General features: G+C 44.1%; 1 protein-coding gene across 18 annotated transcripts in view; it reads right to left on the minus strand.

Moving 5' to 3' along the window:
• celf2 (cugbp, Elav-like family member 2) overlaps positions 1–15,861 on the minus strand; it is a 614,034-nt gene that overhangs the window by 129,033 nt on the left and 469,140 nt on the right. For all 18 annotated transcript variants that reach the window (XM_080207682.1, XM_080207689.1, XM_080207685.1 and 15 more), the window contains one exon: positions 10,934–11,016. In XM_080207682.1, the coding sequence (XP_080063808.1) occupies positions 10,934–11,016 (83 nt within the window). The remainder of the gene's footprint in view (positions 1–10,933; positions 11,017–15,861) is intronic.

A 15,861-nucleotide genomic window follows, 5' to 3' on the forward strand; every position in this document is an offset into this window, starting at 1 on the left:
TACCAGAATTGATCACTTTTTGCCTTAAAGAGTATTTCCTGACCCCCAACCATTCACCAATTTTAACCTCAGCCTCTTGTTCAAGTATTCTGGCATACTCAGAAGTTTTATTCTGGATTAAGCTGATCACAGCCATTTTTTTGGGACACTTCTATATCTCCTCTCCTCAGTTACTTTCAAAAGGACCAAGAAGGAGGAAAATCTCAAAGTCTCGTGTGAAATTAATTTTATCTTGTTGATGGTACAGCATTGCATTCTGGACATGGTCACCACGTCCAGTGATATCCCCACGTTCACCACAACCTGATGTCTGTCATATGAGGAGAGACTAAATCGGTTAGAATTATATTCACTGGAGTGAGAGGGGGTCTCAGAGAAACTTATAAACCTCGAATAGGGTTGGACAGGGTAGATTCAGAAAGAATGTTTCCAATGGTGGAGGAATCCAGAACTCAAGGTTATAGTTTGAGGATAAGCGGTAAATCTTTTAGAACTTAGGTGAGGAGAAATTTCTTCACCCAGAGGGTGGTGAATGGATGGAATTTACTACCACACAAAGTAGCTGAGGCCAAAATGTTGCGTGATTTCAAGAAGAAACTGGATATAGCTCTTGGGGCTAAAGGGATCAAGGGATACGGAGGGAAAGGGGGAATCAGGATCTTGGATTCGATGATCAGCCATGATCAAAATGAATGGCAGAGTAGGCTCGAAGGGCTGAATGGCCTACTCCTGCTCCTAGTTTCTATCTCAGTCACACTAACTAAGGGATATTTCTCCAGACAGAAGCCAACTCTTCCAGCCTGTCTAACCTCATGAGGGATTGTTAAACACTTCTGGAAAATCCAATTAAACCACTAAACACTGGATTACCCTGGTTTACTAACTTAGCTCAATGAACGTCAATAGATTTGCACAGTATGATCCACTGCTTCTTTGACTGCTGCTTTCTTTAAAGGCTCAGTTATAGCATTGTGGAGCAAGTCTTTGAATATTTGACCCTTTCTGGCTGTTAGGCTAAACAGCTGTAATTACTGGTTATGTCTTTCTCTCTTTTTGAATAAAACATTACATTTATATTCAGCGTCTTCTAATGCTCAGATAATTCACCAGTATTTATGGAGCACTAAAGAATATTAACCAGTGCATTTAATCTCGCCCCTTTCATTCCCTAAGGATATAAGGATGGATCCAATCTGGTCTTGGACCCTTAATCCTTCCAGTTTCCACATAAAACTTCAGGGTTTAAGAAACAGGAACAGGAGTAAGATCATGACTGGCCTAATTGTGGTCTTCAATCCATTTTCTTGCCTGTCCCCCGAGAACCTACGATTCCCTTCCAATTAAAAATCTATCCAATACAGCCTTGAGTAGATTCAATGGCCCAGCCTTCATTTTATTTATCAATCTCTAGGAGAACAATAACTTAAAGGAATCTAAGAAAATGTTGGACAAGGGAAAGCAAGATCCATTTCATTTGCCTTCTACCATTCTGCTGGTCACATGATGCAACAAAAATAGTGGTGGTGGCTAATCAATTCAGATCATGTCACCTCAGATCTTTTCGTTAAAAACAGTGATAAAGAGAGATAAAATACCATTATTTTTACTTCAGTTTTAGCAGCTTTTAATATCCCTGTTTAAAGCTACAGCTTCCAACCTTGCACTGAGCCCCTTAAGAACGAGCAAAGCTTTTTTCTCCCTCGGAACTTTAATTGTTATTCACTCTTGCTGCAAATTTATCCCATCTGCCTAATTAAAGTGGGTGTGTTTTCCTCTCTCGTTCTCACTTTGAACACACTTGCACAATGTCGCTGGTTTTCCGTGACATCACTTCTGCCGTTGTGTCCTGGAATGTGTCCAGCCAGAGTTGCCAACCTTCAAAGAGAGAGGGATGAAAAGATGGAGCCGGAGAAGGATTCTCTTTAACCCAAGCGTTCTCCGAGACTACTGCACTGGCAGGCCTGTGCACACAGATGACTGCAACAAGAACTAGAAAATGCTGGAAAATCTCAGCACTTCTGACAGCATCTGTGGGGACAGAATAGTGCCAACGTTTCAAGTCTAGATGGCCCTCTGTCAGAGCACGACAGATGACTGCAATCTTGTCAGATTTTGACTATATTACAATCAGAATGACTCGAACAGTCAAGTCAGTTGGAACTCCTGCGGTGCGCTTGCCTCCCGGGAACTGCTGGACTCTGGCCACCCCAGTTTGCCCCGGGGAGAAAAACAGAACGTCCAGTGAACAATACTCAGAATGACCTCAGTTTCCTTTCCAATATTGCACTCAAGCTCTGGAAAAACTAGCATTTTGGCAAAGCAGCCTCTCGGATTTTTCTGCCCCCACTTCTGTCTCCGAGCGGCTGGGAAAACTCCCCCCCAGTGTTTCTGTACACTAGTGATGCGTTTAGCCATACCTCAGGCACCGGTCCCACCCTCTGGTCCCAATGCCCCAGGCAAGGTGTGACAATTCATCCTGGCTTACATTTAAAAATAGTTTTAGATCCCAAAAAAAACAGGAATTACATCACCTCACATCCATCTCTTTTCCAGCGAGCACATGTCTAATTCATATAATTGCTCCAATCACTCAAATCATCCTGGATGCTTTTGTTTGTGTCCTGTTCTTTATTGCAATGACCAGAACGGTACACAATATTCTAAGAGTGGTTACATCAGTGATTTATAAAGTGGCTGGATTACTGTGGTACTTCAGTTCAGCACTGACCTTTTAATAAATCCCAACATCTGATTTGCTTTACTCACCGCTCGAGTATTGTTATGATAGCTTCAATTTATTGACAATCAGGACCTTCGGATCATTTCCATTTTCCATGCACAAGATTGGCTACGTTTGCCTGGAATCTTCTGTGGAAACTGCTGCAGAGACGCCACTTAACACGAGTGCCAAATCTGAACAACCGCAAGAGTATAACCCAATTGATCTTTTAACATCCCTCATTTGAATGGAATAAGTTGAGTTTGTCTCAACCCAAATTCCCTTGGCTGAATGAGCACAGACTTGCTGCATTAACACATGACTGGCTTCAATCAGTAAACTCAATGATTTCTTCTGGCAGCTCTCAACTGACAAGGAACTTTCATGCAACATAAACAGAATAAGAGTTTACAAGGGTCCCGGGACATCTTGATGTGCCAGAGTTGAAAAGGAACAAATGCTTTCAGGACATATGGATGCAAATAAGGTTTGGGGCTTTGTTTGTTCAGAACTATAGCCGCTCAGAATTTCATATTCAGTGAACCAAGTGGGCCAGTGAACCGTATTCAGTGGGCCAAGGTGAACCACTGAATGCAGGCTGAGTGCTATTACTGTATTAACTTGCTCATGGTGGAGGGGTAGGTGTGATGGAATCAGCAGTGACCCATCCAGGATGGGCGATATGGTGGCACAGTGGTCGGCACTGCTGCCTCACAGCATGAGAGACCTGCGTTCAAATCCAGCCTTGGGTGACTGTGTGGAGTTTGCAGGTTCTCCCGGATGCTTCGCTTTCCTCCCACAGTCCAAAAATGTGCAGGTTAGGTTGATTGGCTATGCTAAATTGACTCTTAGTGTCAGAAGAATTAGCAGGGTAAATGTGTGGGGTTACAGGGATAGGGTGAGATTGTTGTCATCGCAGGCCTGCTGTGCCAAATGGCCTTTTTCTCCACTGTAGGAATTCTATGATTCTATGATGGGTGAGTCAGTCCAGGCTATTGCTGAACACCATTGAAGGGGTTCTTCCAGAGTGATGATAGTGGAAGCCCTTCCACCACTGACCAGCCTGGCCTGTCTCCTACAACAGAGTCACACAACAACGGGGGAAGCGTGACTGAAGAGACACAACATGACTATTGGTTATTAAACAATGGTTTCATTGGGTGGTTTGTCAGGAGAACAAAGATAGTTTTAAGGGACTAATATTTGTATTGTTAAATATTAGCGTCTCCCCGTATCTGTTTGGGTTTCCTCCCCCGGTCCAAAGATGTGTGGGTGAGGTGGATTGGCCATGCTAAATTGCTCCTTAGTATTGGGAGACAAGCTAGGGTAAATGCATGGGGTTATGGGGATAGGGCCTGGGTGGGATTATGGTCAGTGCAAGCTCAATGGGCCAAATGACGTCCTTCTGCATGTAGGATTCTATTCGCTCCTGATGCGTATAGTCTGTGCTATGCTCCTGGAAGATCCAGGCTAGATTGTGGTGACAGAGAGCCAAGTCAAGTCATGAAAATCCTTGTCTGGTTGGGGTGATCAGCAGCAGCTGGGGTGGCACCCAATTCGCAATGGTGGTTTAGATGGCAAATGGTCCTATGGTTTGGCGATGCCATAGGCATTGAGATGATTGTGGCCATTATGAGTAAAGTTGTGGTCTTGGCGCCCTGGCACGGATGTTTGCAGGTCCTTATTTAGGGATTGTATGTGTGTCTATTTTTACCCTCCATTGAAGAACAGGCTGAGTTGATTGACATGAAGGTTGTGCGGCATTTACCTGTCTTTTATATGTGCTGTAATCCTTGCATCTACACCGAGGGAGTAGAATCTTTAGTACCCCTTACTTTATTTATAGATAAATTGAGGATGTGGACTGGGGCAATATCCTGTTTCTTATGAGGTTACGCTATTCTTTTCCTGGTATCCTTTTTACAAAAGTGTACACTTTTAAAAACCATGTCTGGCACCTCTTGGTGGATCCCAGTGTTCCTCCCTCTCTGGGATTTCATTTCTTTATCTGGGTGCGTGAGGTGTTGATACAGACTGTGCTCTGTAATATTTAATTCTAGAGAATTTCCCATATCTTGTTGGGGGGAGGATACACTGTTGGTGGTTGTCCGGATGATGTTACTTCTCCACGTCGATAGGGTTTTTTTGATGGAAAACGGTTTAAGTTTTCCAGTGATGGTGGGCCATCACTAATATGGCTGGAGTCACTTATATGGCTGGAGACGAGTGAGATCTGTTGTGTGAGAGTCTTGGCATGGTGCAAGAATGTACACTGCCAGCCATGTCTTGTGTCGATAGCAGTGGTATCCTGATGTTCCCCTTTTTCCGGGGTATCCTTTCATTGCTTGGAGGTCTTGGGATGCTGAGTTAGGTCCCAATTGGTTGTATTTTACCCTATAAGGGATCCTGTAAATTGTGTAGCTTTGTGTTTGTTATCCTGTGGAGGAGGGCGTGTACCATTGTGCCATGTGCTCATGGCTTTATCCTGTTACCCTGAGATCCCCTACTCTTTCTGGTATCCTTTCTTCAGCCATATGAAAGGAGACGCTGATTACAATGGCTGATAATCTGAACCATTTGTATAAATATGTACACATATTTTCTGGATGCGCATAAGGAATAATGATCACTCTGCACTGTATTAGATTTTGGGGATTTGTTGCATCATGTACTAAAATGCGCAATAAAAATATTCATTAAACAAACTGTGCTTCTATTGTGTTTAGAGGGGGTTATGGTGTGAAAACTAAACACTCTGGCAGAGCGTAAAGTCGTTGCTTAGCAACTGGGGGCACCTTTAAGGTAGGATGGCTTTTTGAGTTCCATTTTTAGCTGGATATATTACAGTTGAAGATAGGAAGCTGGAGAGTGAACATCTCTTTGCTCTGCCAGAAGAGATGGACAGGACAAAGGGGATATAAAAAGGCAGACTTCCCAAAGAACCAGATAAAGTCCAAATAACAAGGAAATTAGGGCAGAGAGAACATCTTAGAAAGACTGAGGTTAACGGTACAGGGACTAAGAAGTTGAACAAGGAGAATTGTTCAGGAGAATTCAGGACAAAGTAGACAAAAGTGTTCTGAGTTAAAGAGACAACTGGGATAACCAAATATAAAGAGGGACAGCAGACTTCAGAGGTAAATCAAAGGTTTGATGCCATCTTAAGCCAATCTGGGAATTGATAATTAAAGCTATTATGAAGAGTTTGTGTCATAGTCCAGACAAAAAGAATCCTGAAGGGAGAGGTGTGAAACCTGGAAGTGAACCCATGATGGAAGCACCTGAGGGAAAGTATTGTTTAAAAGAAGATTTGGAAGTGTGTCTTTTTGAAAGTGGAATTTGAAATAACTCATCTGGAAGCCGGAGTTCAGGGAGACAAGGTAGCTCACGGTGAAGAAACATCTGGGGACGGGGGACGGGGGTGTGTGTGTGTGTGTGTGTGTGTGTGTGTGTGTGTGTGTGTGTGTGTGTGTGTATGGATTTTGAGAAATCCACGGAAATTCCCTCAGATTCAGAGTGGAGTGTGTCTGACTATAGGCAGCTTAAAGGGACTGTGTGTTACTGCGACCATTATCGCCGGAGGAATATTTGTAACCCGTGTTAACCTTAAAATCTGTGTATATGTGTGAAGATAAGAGGGAGTAACACCATCATCAAACTTCTTATGTTTAATCATTTTTTTCTTCTTGTTAAAATTAATTAACGGTCCTTTGACCCTTTTTCAAGAAGACATGGAGGAATAAAATAAAAATCTTGAGCTAGGGTTCCATCTTCTCATCCAGCTATGATACCAACTGGGATGGTGACAGGCTCAGTATAGTTTTCTGTCAGGGGTGAATCTTGATGGACTGATTATCTTCATTCAAACTCTAACGAGATTGCAACTCTTGTCATTAACTTTATTCATTTACAATTATACCCATCAGGAATGACGGAATAGGCCTGAGCTCTTCTCTTCTCAAACAAGAAAAGCTGAGAGGTGACCGAACAGAGGTCTTTAAGATTATGAATGGTTTGATTGGATCGATACAAAGAAAACTAGCGGTGAACTCCAAAATTAGGGGCCTTTCCGAAAAAAAAATCCAATTAAGGGTTCGCCCAGTGAATGATGAGATGTGCCACTTGTGACCATGAGGAGTTGCAAATAGAAAAGACGTTTATAAAGAGAAGCTGAATAAGTACATTCAGGTAATGGATCAGAAGACAGCATTGAGGGCGGCACAGTGGTTAGCACTGCTGTCTCTGCATGTTCGCCCTGTGTCTGTGAGTTTCCTCTGGGTGCCCTGGTTTCTTCCCACAGTCTCAAGGTCTGCAGGTTAGGTAGACTGGCCATGTTAAGCTGACCCTCAGTTTAAGCTTAATTAGTGTCACAAGTAGGCTTACATTAACACTGCAATGAAGTTACTGTGAAAATCCCCTAGTCGCCACTCTCCAGATACACTGAGGGAGAACTTAGCATGGCCAATGCACCTAACCAGCATGCCATTTGGACTGTGGGAGGAAACCAGAGCACCTGGGGGAAACTCATCCTGACACAAGGAGAATGTGCAGACTCAACACAGATGGCGATCTGAGCTGGGATTGAACACAGATCCCTGGGGCTGTGAGGCAGCATTGTTAACCACTGTGCTGCCTATGACGTGTAGGTTGGATGGATTGGCCAGGCTAAATTTCCCCTTAGTTTTCCAAGATGTGTAGGTTAGGTGGATTAGCAGGGTAAATACACAGGGTTACAGAGAGAGGGCGTGGGTAATATGTTCTGTCGGAGAGTCGGTGCAGACTCGATGGGCTGAATGGTCTCCTCCTGCACTGTATGGATTCTATGATTAAGAAGGGTAACTGTCCTACCATCCTCCCTCATCCAACAGCACCGAAACAGATTGATAACTCAGCCTTCTGTTATTTACAGGACTTTGGTAAATGCAAACTGGTGGCAGCATTACACTGCAGGAAATAGTGACTGCATTTCAAAAAGCAACACTTCCGTTGTAAAGAATTTTGGGATATCCTGTGGACGTGATAAGGCCAGCATGCAAACAGGCCAGCTGACCCAACTGGTAGATGTTCATCATCACATAAACCTCCTCTCCTCATCCCTCTAACACTATCAGCATATTATATCAGGATCTACAAAAGGTCATGACTGTAGCCCTATCTATCACACGATCCAGCTTCCCATCCATTGACTCTGTCTACACTTCCTGCTGTCTCGGCAAAGCAGCCAGCATAATCAAGGATCCCACCCACCCTGGACATTCTCTCTTCCACCTTCTTCCTTTGGGGAAAAAGATACAGAAGTCTGAGGTCACGTACCAACCGACTCGAGAATAGCTTCTTCCCTGCTGCTGTCAGACTTTTGAATGGACTTACCTTGCATTAAGTTGACCTTTCTCTACACCGTAGCTATGACTGTAACACTACATTCTGCACTCTCCCGTTTCCTTCTCTATGAATGCTATGTGTTTTGTCTATATAATGCGGAAGAAACAATACTTTTCACTGTGTGTTAATACATGTGACAATAATAAATCAAATCAAATTTACCCCTCATCTGTCTAAAAGGCTCAGCATAAATGGATGCTGATGATTACCTAAATTAGCTACCTTGCTGAGCAGTACAGACAAGGTCAAACATCATCAGCCAAAAGCTAAATCTTAAAGCTATGGCTTCAATAAAGAGATAGAAACAACTTCAAGGAGGAGTAACAACATAATAAATGATAAGGTAAGTGAAGTAAGGTCTGTATACGTCAAACCATGATTTATGCCATTACATTTTAGCAATACAAGGCACAATGCTGCCTACAGCCCTGAAATCAATCCCCTGGATTTGTCTGTTTGATTGTAAAATACCCTGTGGAGTTTGGAGTGGGTGGATTTAATGCATCTTCATCCTCTTTTGGACCCATGGTGTGGAAACAAGCTAGTGCACTTCCCAAGTTGAGGTCCACATGAGGTGTTAATAGGGGAGATTTTTAGGAGCAGAGAAAAGTCACTGAACAACCTAAGTCCTGACCACTGCACAATCATTGCTGGAGTGGTGGAAGATATGATAATGATATCCGGCAATATCATCACAGGGACAGGTGCAATTTCTCCCCCGCTTCATTTACGCACACACCATGCATATATTTTTAATATATATTTATTAAAATGAAAGCATCTCGTTTGTGGTATCTATCCATCATATTCCAGGCATTGTACCGCAAATATAAACCAATCTTGAAAAAAAAATGAAAGGAAGTCATGCGTTTTGCCCCAGGGTTTTTCTGACCTGGAGCCTGAAACGTACAAGCAATTTACTGACCTCCGATTTGCAAGCAGCCATCCAGAAACATTGGAGCAATGCCACAGGAGTTTTACTAATCCGTGTAAAGCACAAATTGCCATTCTTTCCTCTCTTGACTACACCCATATGTTGTAATGTACATCACGCATCGGTCCATTTAAACAGCAATCTAAGCAGAGATTCCAGCTTCATAAGGTATCATAGAATAGAACTCCTCCAGTGCAGAAGGAGGCCATTCAGCCCATCAAGTCTGCACTAACCACAATCCCACCCAGGCCCTATCCCCATAACCCCCATGCATTTAACCTAGCCAGTCCCCCAACATTAAAGGGCAATTTAGTACGGCCCCAATCCACCTAAACCATCTTTGGGGTGTGGGAGGAAACTGGAACACCCGGAGGAAACCCAGGTAGACACGGGGAGAATGTGTAAACTCCAGACAGTGACCCAGGTCTGGAATCGAACCTGGGTCCCTGGTGCTGTGAGACAATAGTGCTAACCACTGTGCTGCCCCTAAATCCTTAACAAAAAGTCCAATTCCAACAGGTACATTTACACAGACTTTTAACCTACTCCTGTGTCAACTAATATGGGTTCACTGATGTCCCCTAAACAAATGACCGATTTCACTTGTTTGTATTGAACATTTTTCCAGTTTAATGCTGTAATTAAAGCATTTCAACTCCAGCTTTTAAAACAACACAATAACAGCAACCTGTACTTATTTTTTTGAAGACAGAAATACTTCATCTCTGGACTGAATTAGTCTTTCTTTAAAAAAAGATCACTTTACATTCCCACTCAGCTGTGGCAGGAATAAAGTTTAAAGTTTATTTGAGAGTGTCACAACTAAGCTTACATTAACACTGCAACAAAGTTATTGTGAAAATCCCCGAGTTGCCACACTCCGGCGCCTGTTCGGATACACTGAGGGAGAATTTAGCACGGCCAACGCATGTTTTCCAGACTATGGGAGGAAACCGGAGCACCCGGAGGAAACCCACGCAGACATGGGGAAACATGCAGACTCCACACAGACAGTGACCCCAGCCGGGAATCGAATCCAGGTTCCTGGCATTGTCAGGCAGCAGTGCTAATCATAGTGCCGCAGGGTTCCTGATTAGATCAGCTCTTAGCATCGATTATTTGCTGAGCCTACGTGTGTGTGAATAAAACAGTTATGATTCTCAGACTAGATTGTGGTGGATACTGCTTATGGTCGCTCAGTGAGAGAACAAGCATAAGATTATTAGAGATGGGAAGATGCCATTATGTCCCATAAATGCACAACATTCTCATCGAGCATCAGTATTTGTCATTCTTTTCAACAACAAAGTCAATTTCCTTCTTGCCTATAAGACAAGATTTAGTTTTTGAATAAAAACAAGGCATCCACACATAACTTTTTTTTTACATTAAACGATGACAACTATGCAGCACGGACACAGGCCACTTGGCCCAGCAAGCCTCTCCTTGCTTCCACTCCACCTGAGTCTCCCTCCACTCCATCTGCAGTACCTCAACTTAGCCTCAGCACATCTTCCCTTGCAATTTTCCCTTGCTCGGTCCCAGCTCTGTCAAAGCACCGGAGCTTTCGGTTGATTTAGCAGCGGGGAATTTCACTTGGACCTCAAGTCATTCAACCTGCAGAAATGCTTCGAATTTCGAACACTTCTACTTATTCCATTAACCTGTTTACTCTTTGGGTGACAGCATTCCCAGCTACCCCAGCGTTTTCCATTTTTATCTCTTGTCCCTCGGAAACCACCCTTTTTTTTTCCCCCAGTCTGCCTTCACTGCCACGATCTTGAAGACTTTTGATTAGGTCACCTCAGGATCTCTTGTCCTCCAAGGAGGACCCTTCCAAAGTGGAAGACAAGCCTTGAACTCCTGTTACCATTTGAAATGAAGTTAGTGGTACTCACCGCAGGTAAAGTTTTGATGTTGTGCAGAGCATTCTGTGCCTCAAGTGCAGCTTTCCGCGTGTAAAACGTAACAAAACAACAGCCTGCGAAAGAAAAATGCAGGAGCTTTAAAAGATGGGAAATGAAAATTATTTAAAAATAGACATTAATATACACAACTCATTAGACTACCAGACATCATTCCGCCACATTATTCGCCCACACTAGCCTTCCATCCCCACCAACCTTTCAAAGCTCAGACTCCATTTACAGTAATACCAGTGTACGCAGGGAGCAATTAGTTTTAGATGATTCAGCCATTATGTCTTATTTAAATGATTAAAAACTAAGTGTGATTAGGTGGATTTAATATCCGGCAGCTCTGAATATTCGAGGTGCTAGCCACAACAAACGTATCCATGTTCCCAAGCAATAACAATTCTGTATTATTACATTCTCCAAAGCAGGCTTACAAATGAAAATATGGCAAGTTTCAAAACAGACAAAATACAAGCAGCATAAAGAATAATGCACGAGCAAAAAGTGCTGGAAGGACACAGCAGCATGCCTCGCATTTTTCTCAACGATGCGCTGCATGTTTACCCTAATTTCTTTTCACATTTCTCACAATGAGGTGGGGTTTTTTTTTTAAACCCCCCAGCTTGCACCTCTCCACAATGACCGACGGCAGCAACTCCATAACCACATGCTGCCTCAAAACACCTCAGTCCAATGGGCATCGCCTACACAGAATGTAGAAACTGGAAGCAGGAGTCAGCCACGTAGCCCTTTGAACCTACTCCGCCATTTGCTTTGATCATGGCTGATTGTCAAATTCAATATCCTGATCACCAGCCCCCCACCACCACATAATCCTTTAGCCCCAAGAGCTATATCTAATTTCTTCTTGAAACCAGACCATGTTTTGACCTCAATTCCATTCTGCGGTAGTGAATTCCACACATTCACCACACCATGGGTGAAGAGCTTTCTCCTTCCCTCAGTCCGAAAAGCTTTACCCCTTATCGTCAAACTATGATCCCTAGTTCTGGACTTCCCCGTCATTGGGAGCATTCTTTCTGATTCTACCCTGACTAACCCTGTTAGAGTTTTATAAGTTTCTATGAGATCCCCTCCCATTCTTCTAAATGCCAATGAATATAATCCTAACTAACTTAATCTCTCCTCATATGGTAGACCTGCCATCTCAGGAATTAGCCTGGCAAACCTTTGCTATACTCCCTCAAAAGCAAGGACATCCCTCCTCAGATAAGGACACCAAAACTGCAAACAATACTCCAGGTGTAGCCTCATCAACGCCCTGTATAATTGCGGTAAAATTTCCCTATTCCTTTACTCAAAACCTCTTGCTATAAAGGTCAACATACAACTTGCTTTCTTATAGTTCAAGTAGTGAGTGTGAGCAGGTCACACGACTCAGGAGACAACGGGGAAAAATTATCATAGCTAGCCACACTTCTGGCGGCACAGTGGTTAGCACTACTGCCTCACAACACCAGGGACCTGGGTTCGATTCCTGGCTTGGGTCACTGTCTGTGTAGAGTTTGCATGCTCTCTCCTTATCTGTGTGGGTTTCCTCCGGGTGCTCCGGTTTCCTCCCACAAAGATGTGCAAGTTAGGTTCATTGGCCATTCTAAATTCTTCTTCAGCGTACCTGAACAGGTGCTGGAGTGCGGTGACTAGGGGATTTTCACAGTAACTTCATTGCAGTGTTAATGTAAGCCTACTTGTGACAGTAATAAATAAATTTTAACTTTCTGTCTCGCAGTGTGTCCACGTATGGACTTCCCCCCAAAAGCTGGCCAACCTTCAATCTCCTTGGCTGAAAAGAAGGGGCCAACTACATCATTCCTACAGTCATTCCAAACTATAATACAGGTCACAGTACAAACTATAATAATACATTCAGAATAAACAGGGAAAATATAAACACGTACAACAGGAACAGGGCAGAATTGAGAATAGGGCACAGTAATTTGATAACAGATTTGTAATAATGTGCCGAGCCACTGGAGAATTAGGATTTTTTGCAGAACAAATTAAAAAACAAAGTGCAATAACAATAAGGGCAGACAAAATTACTGCTGTGTTTCTGGGTATTATACTCCCATTGATGTTGTGTTTTCTTTTCATAAAACACTTAACTCTCCTCTCTCGAGTGTAGCTTCACTGGTCATGTGAAACACTGAACGATCAATAGGACCGTGATTTAATAGAAAAACAAACAAGGAGCCGCTGAGCTGCCGGCACTTCATCCCCACAGGCCTGGAACTCCCGAGCCTTTATAATCCTGGGAGTTATGAAAGGATTTCCCCATATATGAGACACGTGACATCTGAAACTGGAGGTGTCTGATACCTGGATAAAAAAATATTGCCCATCCTCACAGGTCTGTCCTCTTGTGTGTGCGACCACTGAATCCCGACAGTGCAGAAAGAGGCCTTGTGGCTCTTTGAGGCTGCAAGGCCTCTCCAAAAGTCCCCAACTCCCATCCTATCCCCCAGTAACCCTGCAGATTTACTATGGCTAATCCATCTAATTTACACAACTTTTGGACACGAAGGGTCAATTTAGCATGGCCAATCTGTCTAACCTACTCATCTTTGGATACTAAGAGGCAATTTAGCATGGCCACTCTACCAAACTGACACACCTTTGGACACTAAAGGGCAATTTAGCATGGCCAATCCATCTAACCTGCACATCTTTGGACCCAACGGGACAATTTTGCATGGCCAATCCTAAAGTTTATTTATTAGTTACAAGTAAGGCTTACATTAACATTGCAATGAAGTCACTGTGAAATTCTCCGAGTTGCCACATTCCAGCACCTGGTCAGGTCAATGCACCTAACCAGCATGTCTTGTGGGAGGAAACCGGAGCACCCAGAGGAAACCCACACGGATACAGGGAGATCGTGCAAACTCCACACAGGCGGTGACCCAAGCTGGGAATTGAACCTGGGTCCCTGGAGTTGTGAGGCAGCAGTGCTAACCATTGTGCCACCATGCTGCCACGATCCATCTAACCTGCAGATATTTGGAGTGTGGGAGGGAATCGGAGCTACCCGAAGGAAACCCACGCTGACGCAGGAAGAACATGCAGACTCCACACAGACAGTGACCTAAGGCCGGAATCGAACCCGGGTCCCTGGCTCTCTTGAGGTAGCAGCGCTAACCACTGTGCCATCACGTGCTGAGGGATGGGGTAGGTTCTGATACATAGAAAGGAAGGTGGCTGCTGGTTTGCCAGCACAACTTTAGTGGAATGACGCGGCAGATAGATTTTCTGACAGGAAGAAGGAAGATTATTTTGAGGCAGCAGCGATGTGCAACAACACATGGAAAGATGATGTTTTTTTTTGCATCTGCCAGTCCATTAAACCCGGGATCAGGCACCTTTGCAACGGTGTCACAGTAGTTCAGACTGAGCTTCCCCTGAACAGGTCAAACCACTTGGCCAAGAAGATTGAACCAGGGAGAAAATAGATTCTGCCAAGCAAAAATTATGGATTCAGATGAAAGCGTGCAACATGATTTTTATTACATTTTAAGTCTCTATCCAGTTTTATATTCAACCTGATGCTATTTTAATCTATTTTAATTCATTGCTCGGCAGCAACAAATACCATCTGGAATCAGAGCAAGCCACTAACCACAGCTGTTAGGAATGCTGACAACATTTTTACCAATAAAAAAGCACAGCCGAATATTACATGATATTCCAATTAGTATTTTTTTGAGACAGAGACTTTTTACATAAAGGGACTTCAGCAGCTGTTAAGGAGGGGACGTCTAGGGGAGGGGAGGTGGGGGACAGAATGTATTCTCCTGTCAATTTTACTCTGCCAAGGCTTTGTTAATGATATTATATCAGATAGAACTCAGTGCCTCCTCTGCCTGCTCGCACCCACACGATAGGTCTTCCGCCTCCTGATAAGCGATTAGTGGGTGCAGTTGCTCGAGTTGATGGCTTGTGATGCTTGGGGTGGAGTCGTGTCACACACAGCAGAGATTTCGTAGCATCGGTCCCTAGGCTTTCAACTGACTGGCAGTGATATGGAGCTCGCTATCGCTGGGGAGTCAGTCAGGGAGGGAAAGGACTGGAGGAGAGTGAGGGGGACACATCTAAAGGTGGGCAGGGGGTGAAAATTCATCAATGGCAGCCGGGGGGGGGGTCTGTCAGAATGTACACAGGGGCGGCATGGCGGCACAGCAGGGCAAGCGAGCCTTGCAAACGGCTGTAAACATCAGCAAGCCCAGAAGATCCCACTACGGGCGGCAGTGGTTAGCACTGCTGCCTCACCGCCAGGGACCCGGGTTCAATTCCTGGTTTGGGTCACCGTCTATGCAAAGTACGCACATTCTCCCCGTGTCTGTGTGGGTTTCCTCTGGATACGCTGATTTCCTCCCACAGTCTGAAGAACGTGCTGGTTAGCTGCAGTGGCCATGCTGTATTGTCCCTCAGTGTGCCCAGATCAGATCAATGGAGGCTGATTTGTTGTCCCTTCTGCACCGTTCAATGACACATCCCCACTGAGCCTTGTAAATTATAGCACAGGATCACAATTTTCAGCAGGAACGTTGGAAATTCTAGAATAGCCTTTTGCTGAAAAGCTCTAAGCAAATAAAGACTGAAACGATGTCAGCGAGCTCACGGACCTGGTCTAGGTGCTTCTAGGAGTTGCCCTGGGAGCTGTGGGAAATTAGCATGAAATGCAGCTACGCTGACTGCTGCTACAGATTGTGTTTAGTCTGCATTTCTTCTCCTCTCCATCCATTCCTCCCCACCCCCCACCATCAGCCGCTGGCCAGGTACTATGTTCAAGTTATGTTATGGGTTCATGAGCATTGGCTTCCCTCTGAGGTCCTTGCCACAAAAACGATACATCAACTGGGTGAACGTTTGCAGCCTCGGGGCCCTTCAGA

Source organism: Carcharhinus amblyrhynchos, chromosome 19, assembly GCF_965287045.1.
Source record: "Carcharhinus amblyrhynchos chromosome 19, sCarAmb.v2.hapA, whole genome shotgun sequence".
In the NCBI taxonomy this organism is placed as follows: domain Eukaryota; kingdom Metazoa; phylum Chordata; class Chondrichthyes; order Carcharhiniformes; family Carcharhinidae; genus Carcharhinus; species Carcharhinus amblyrhynchos.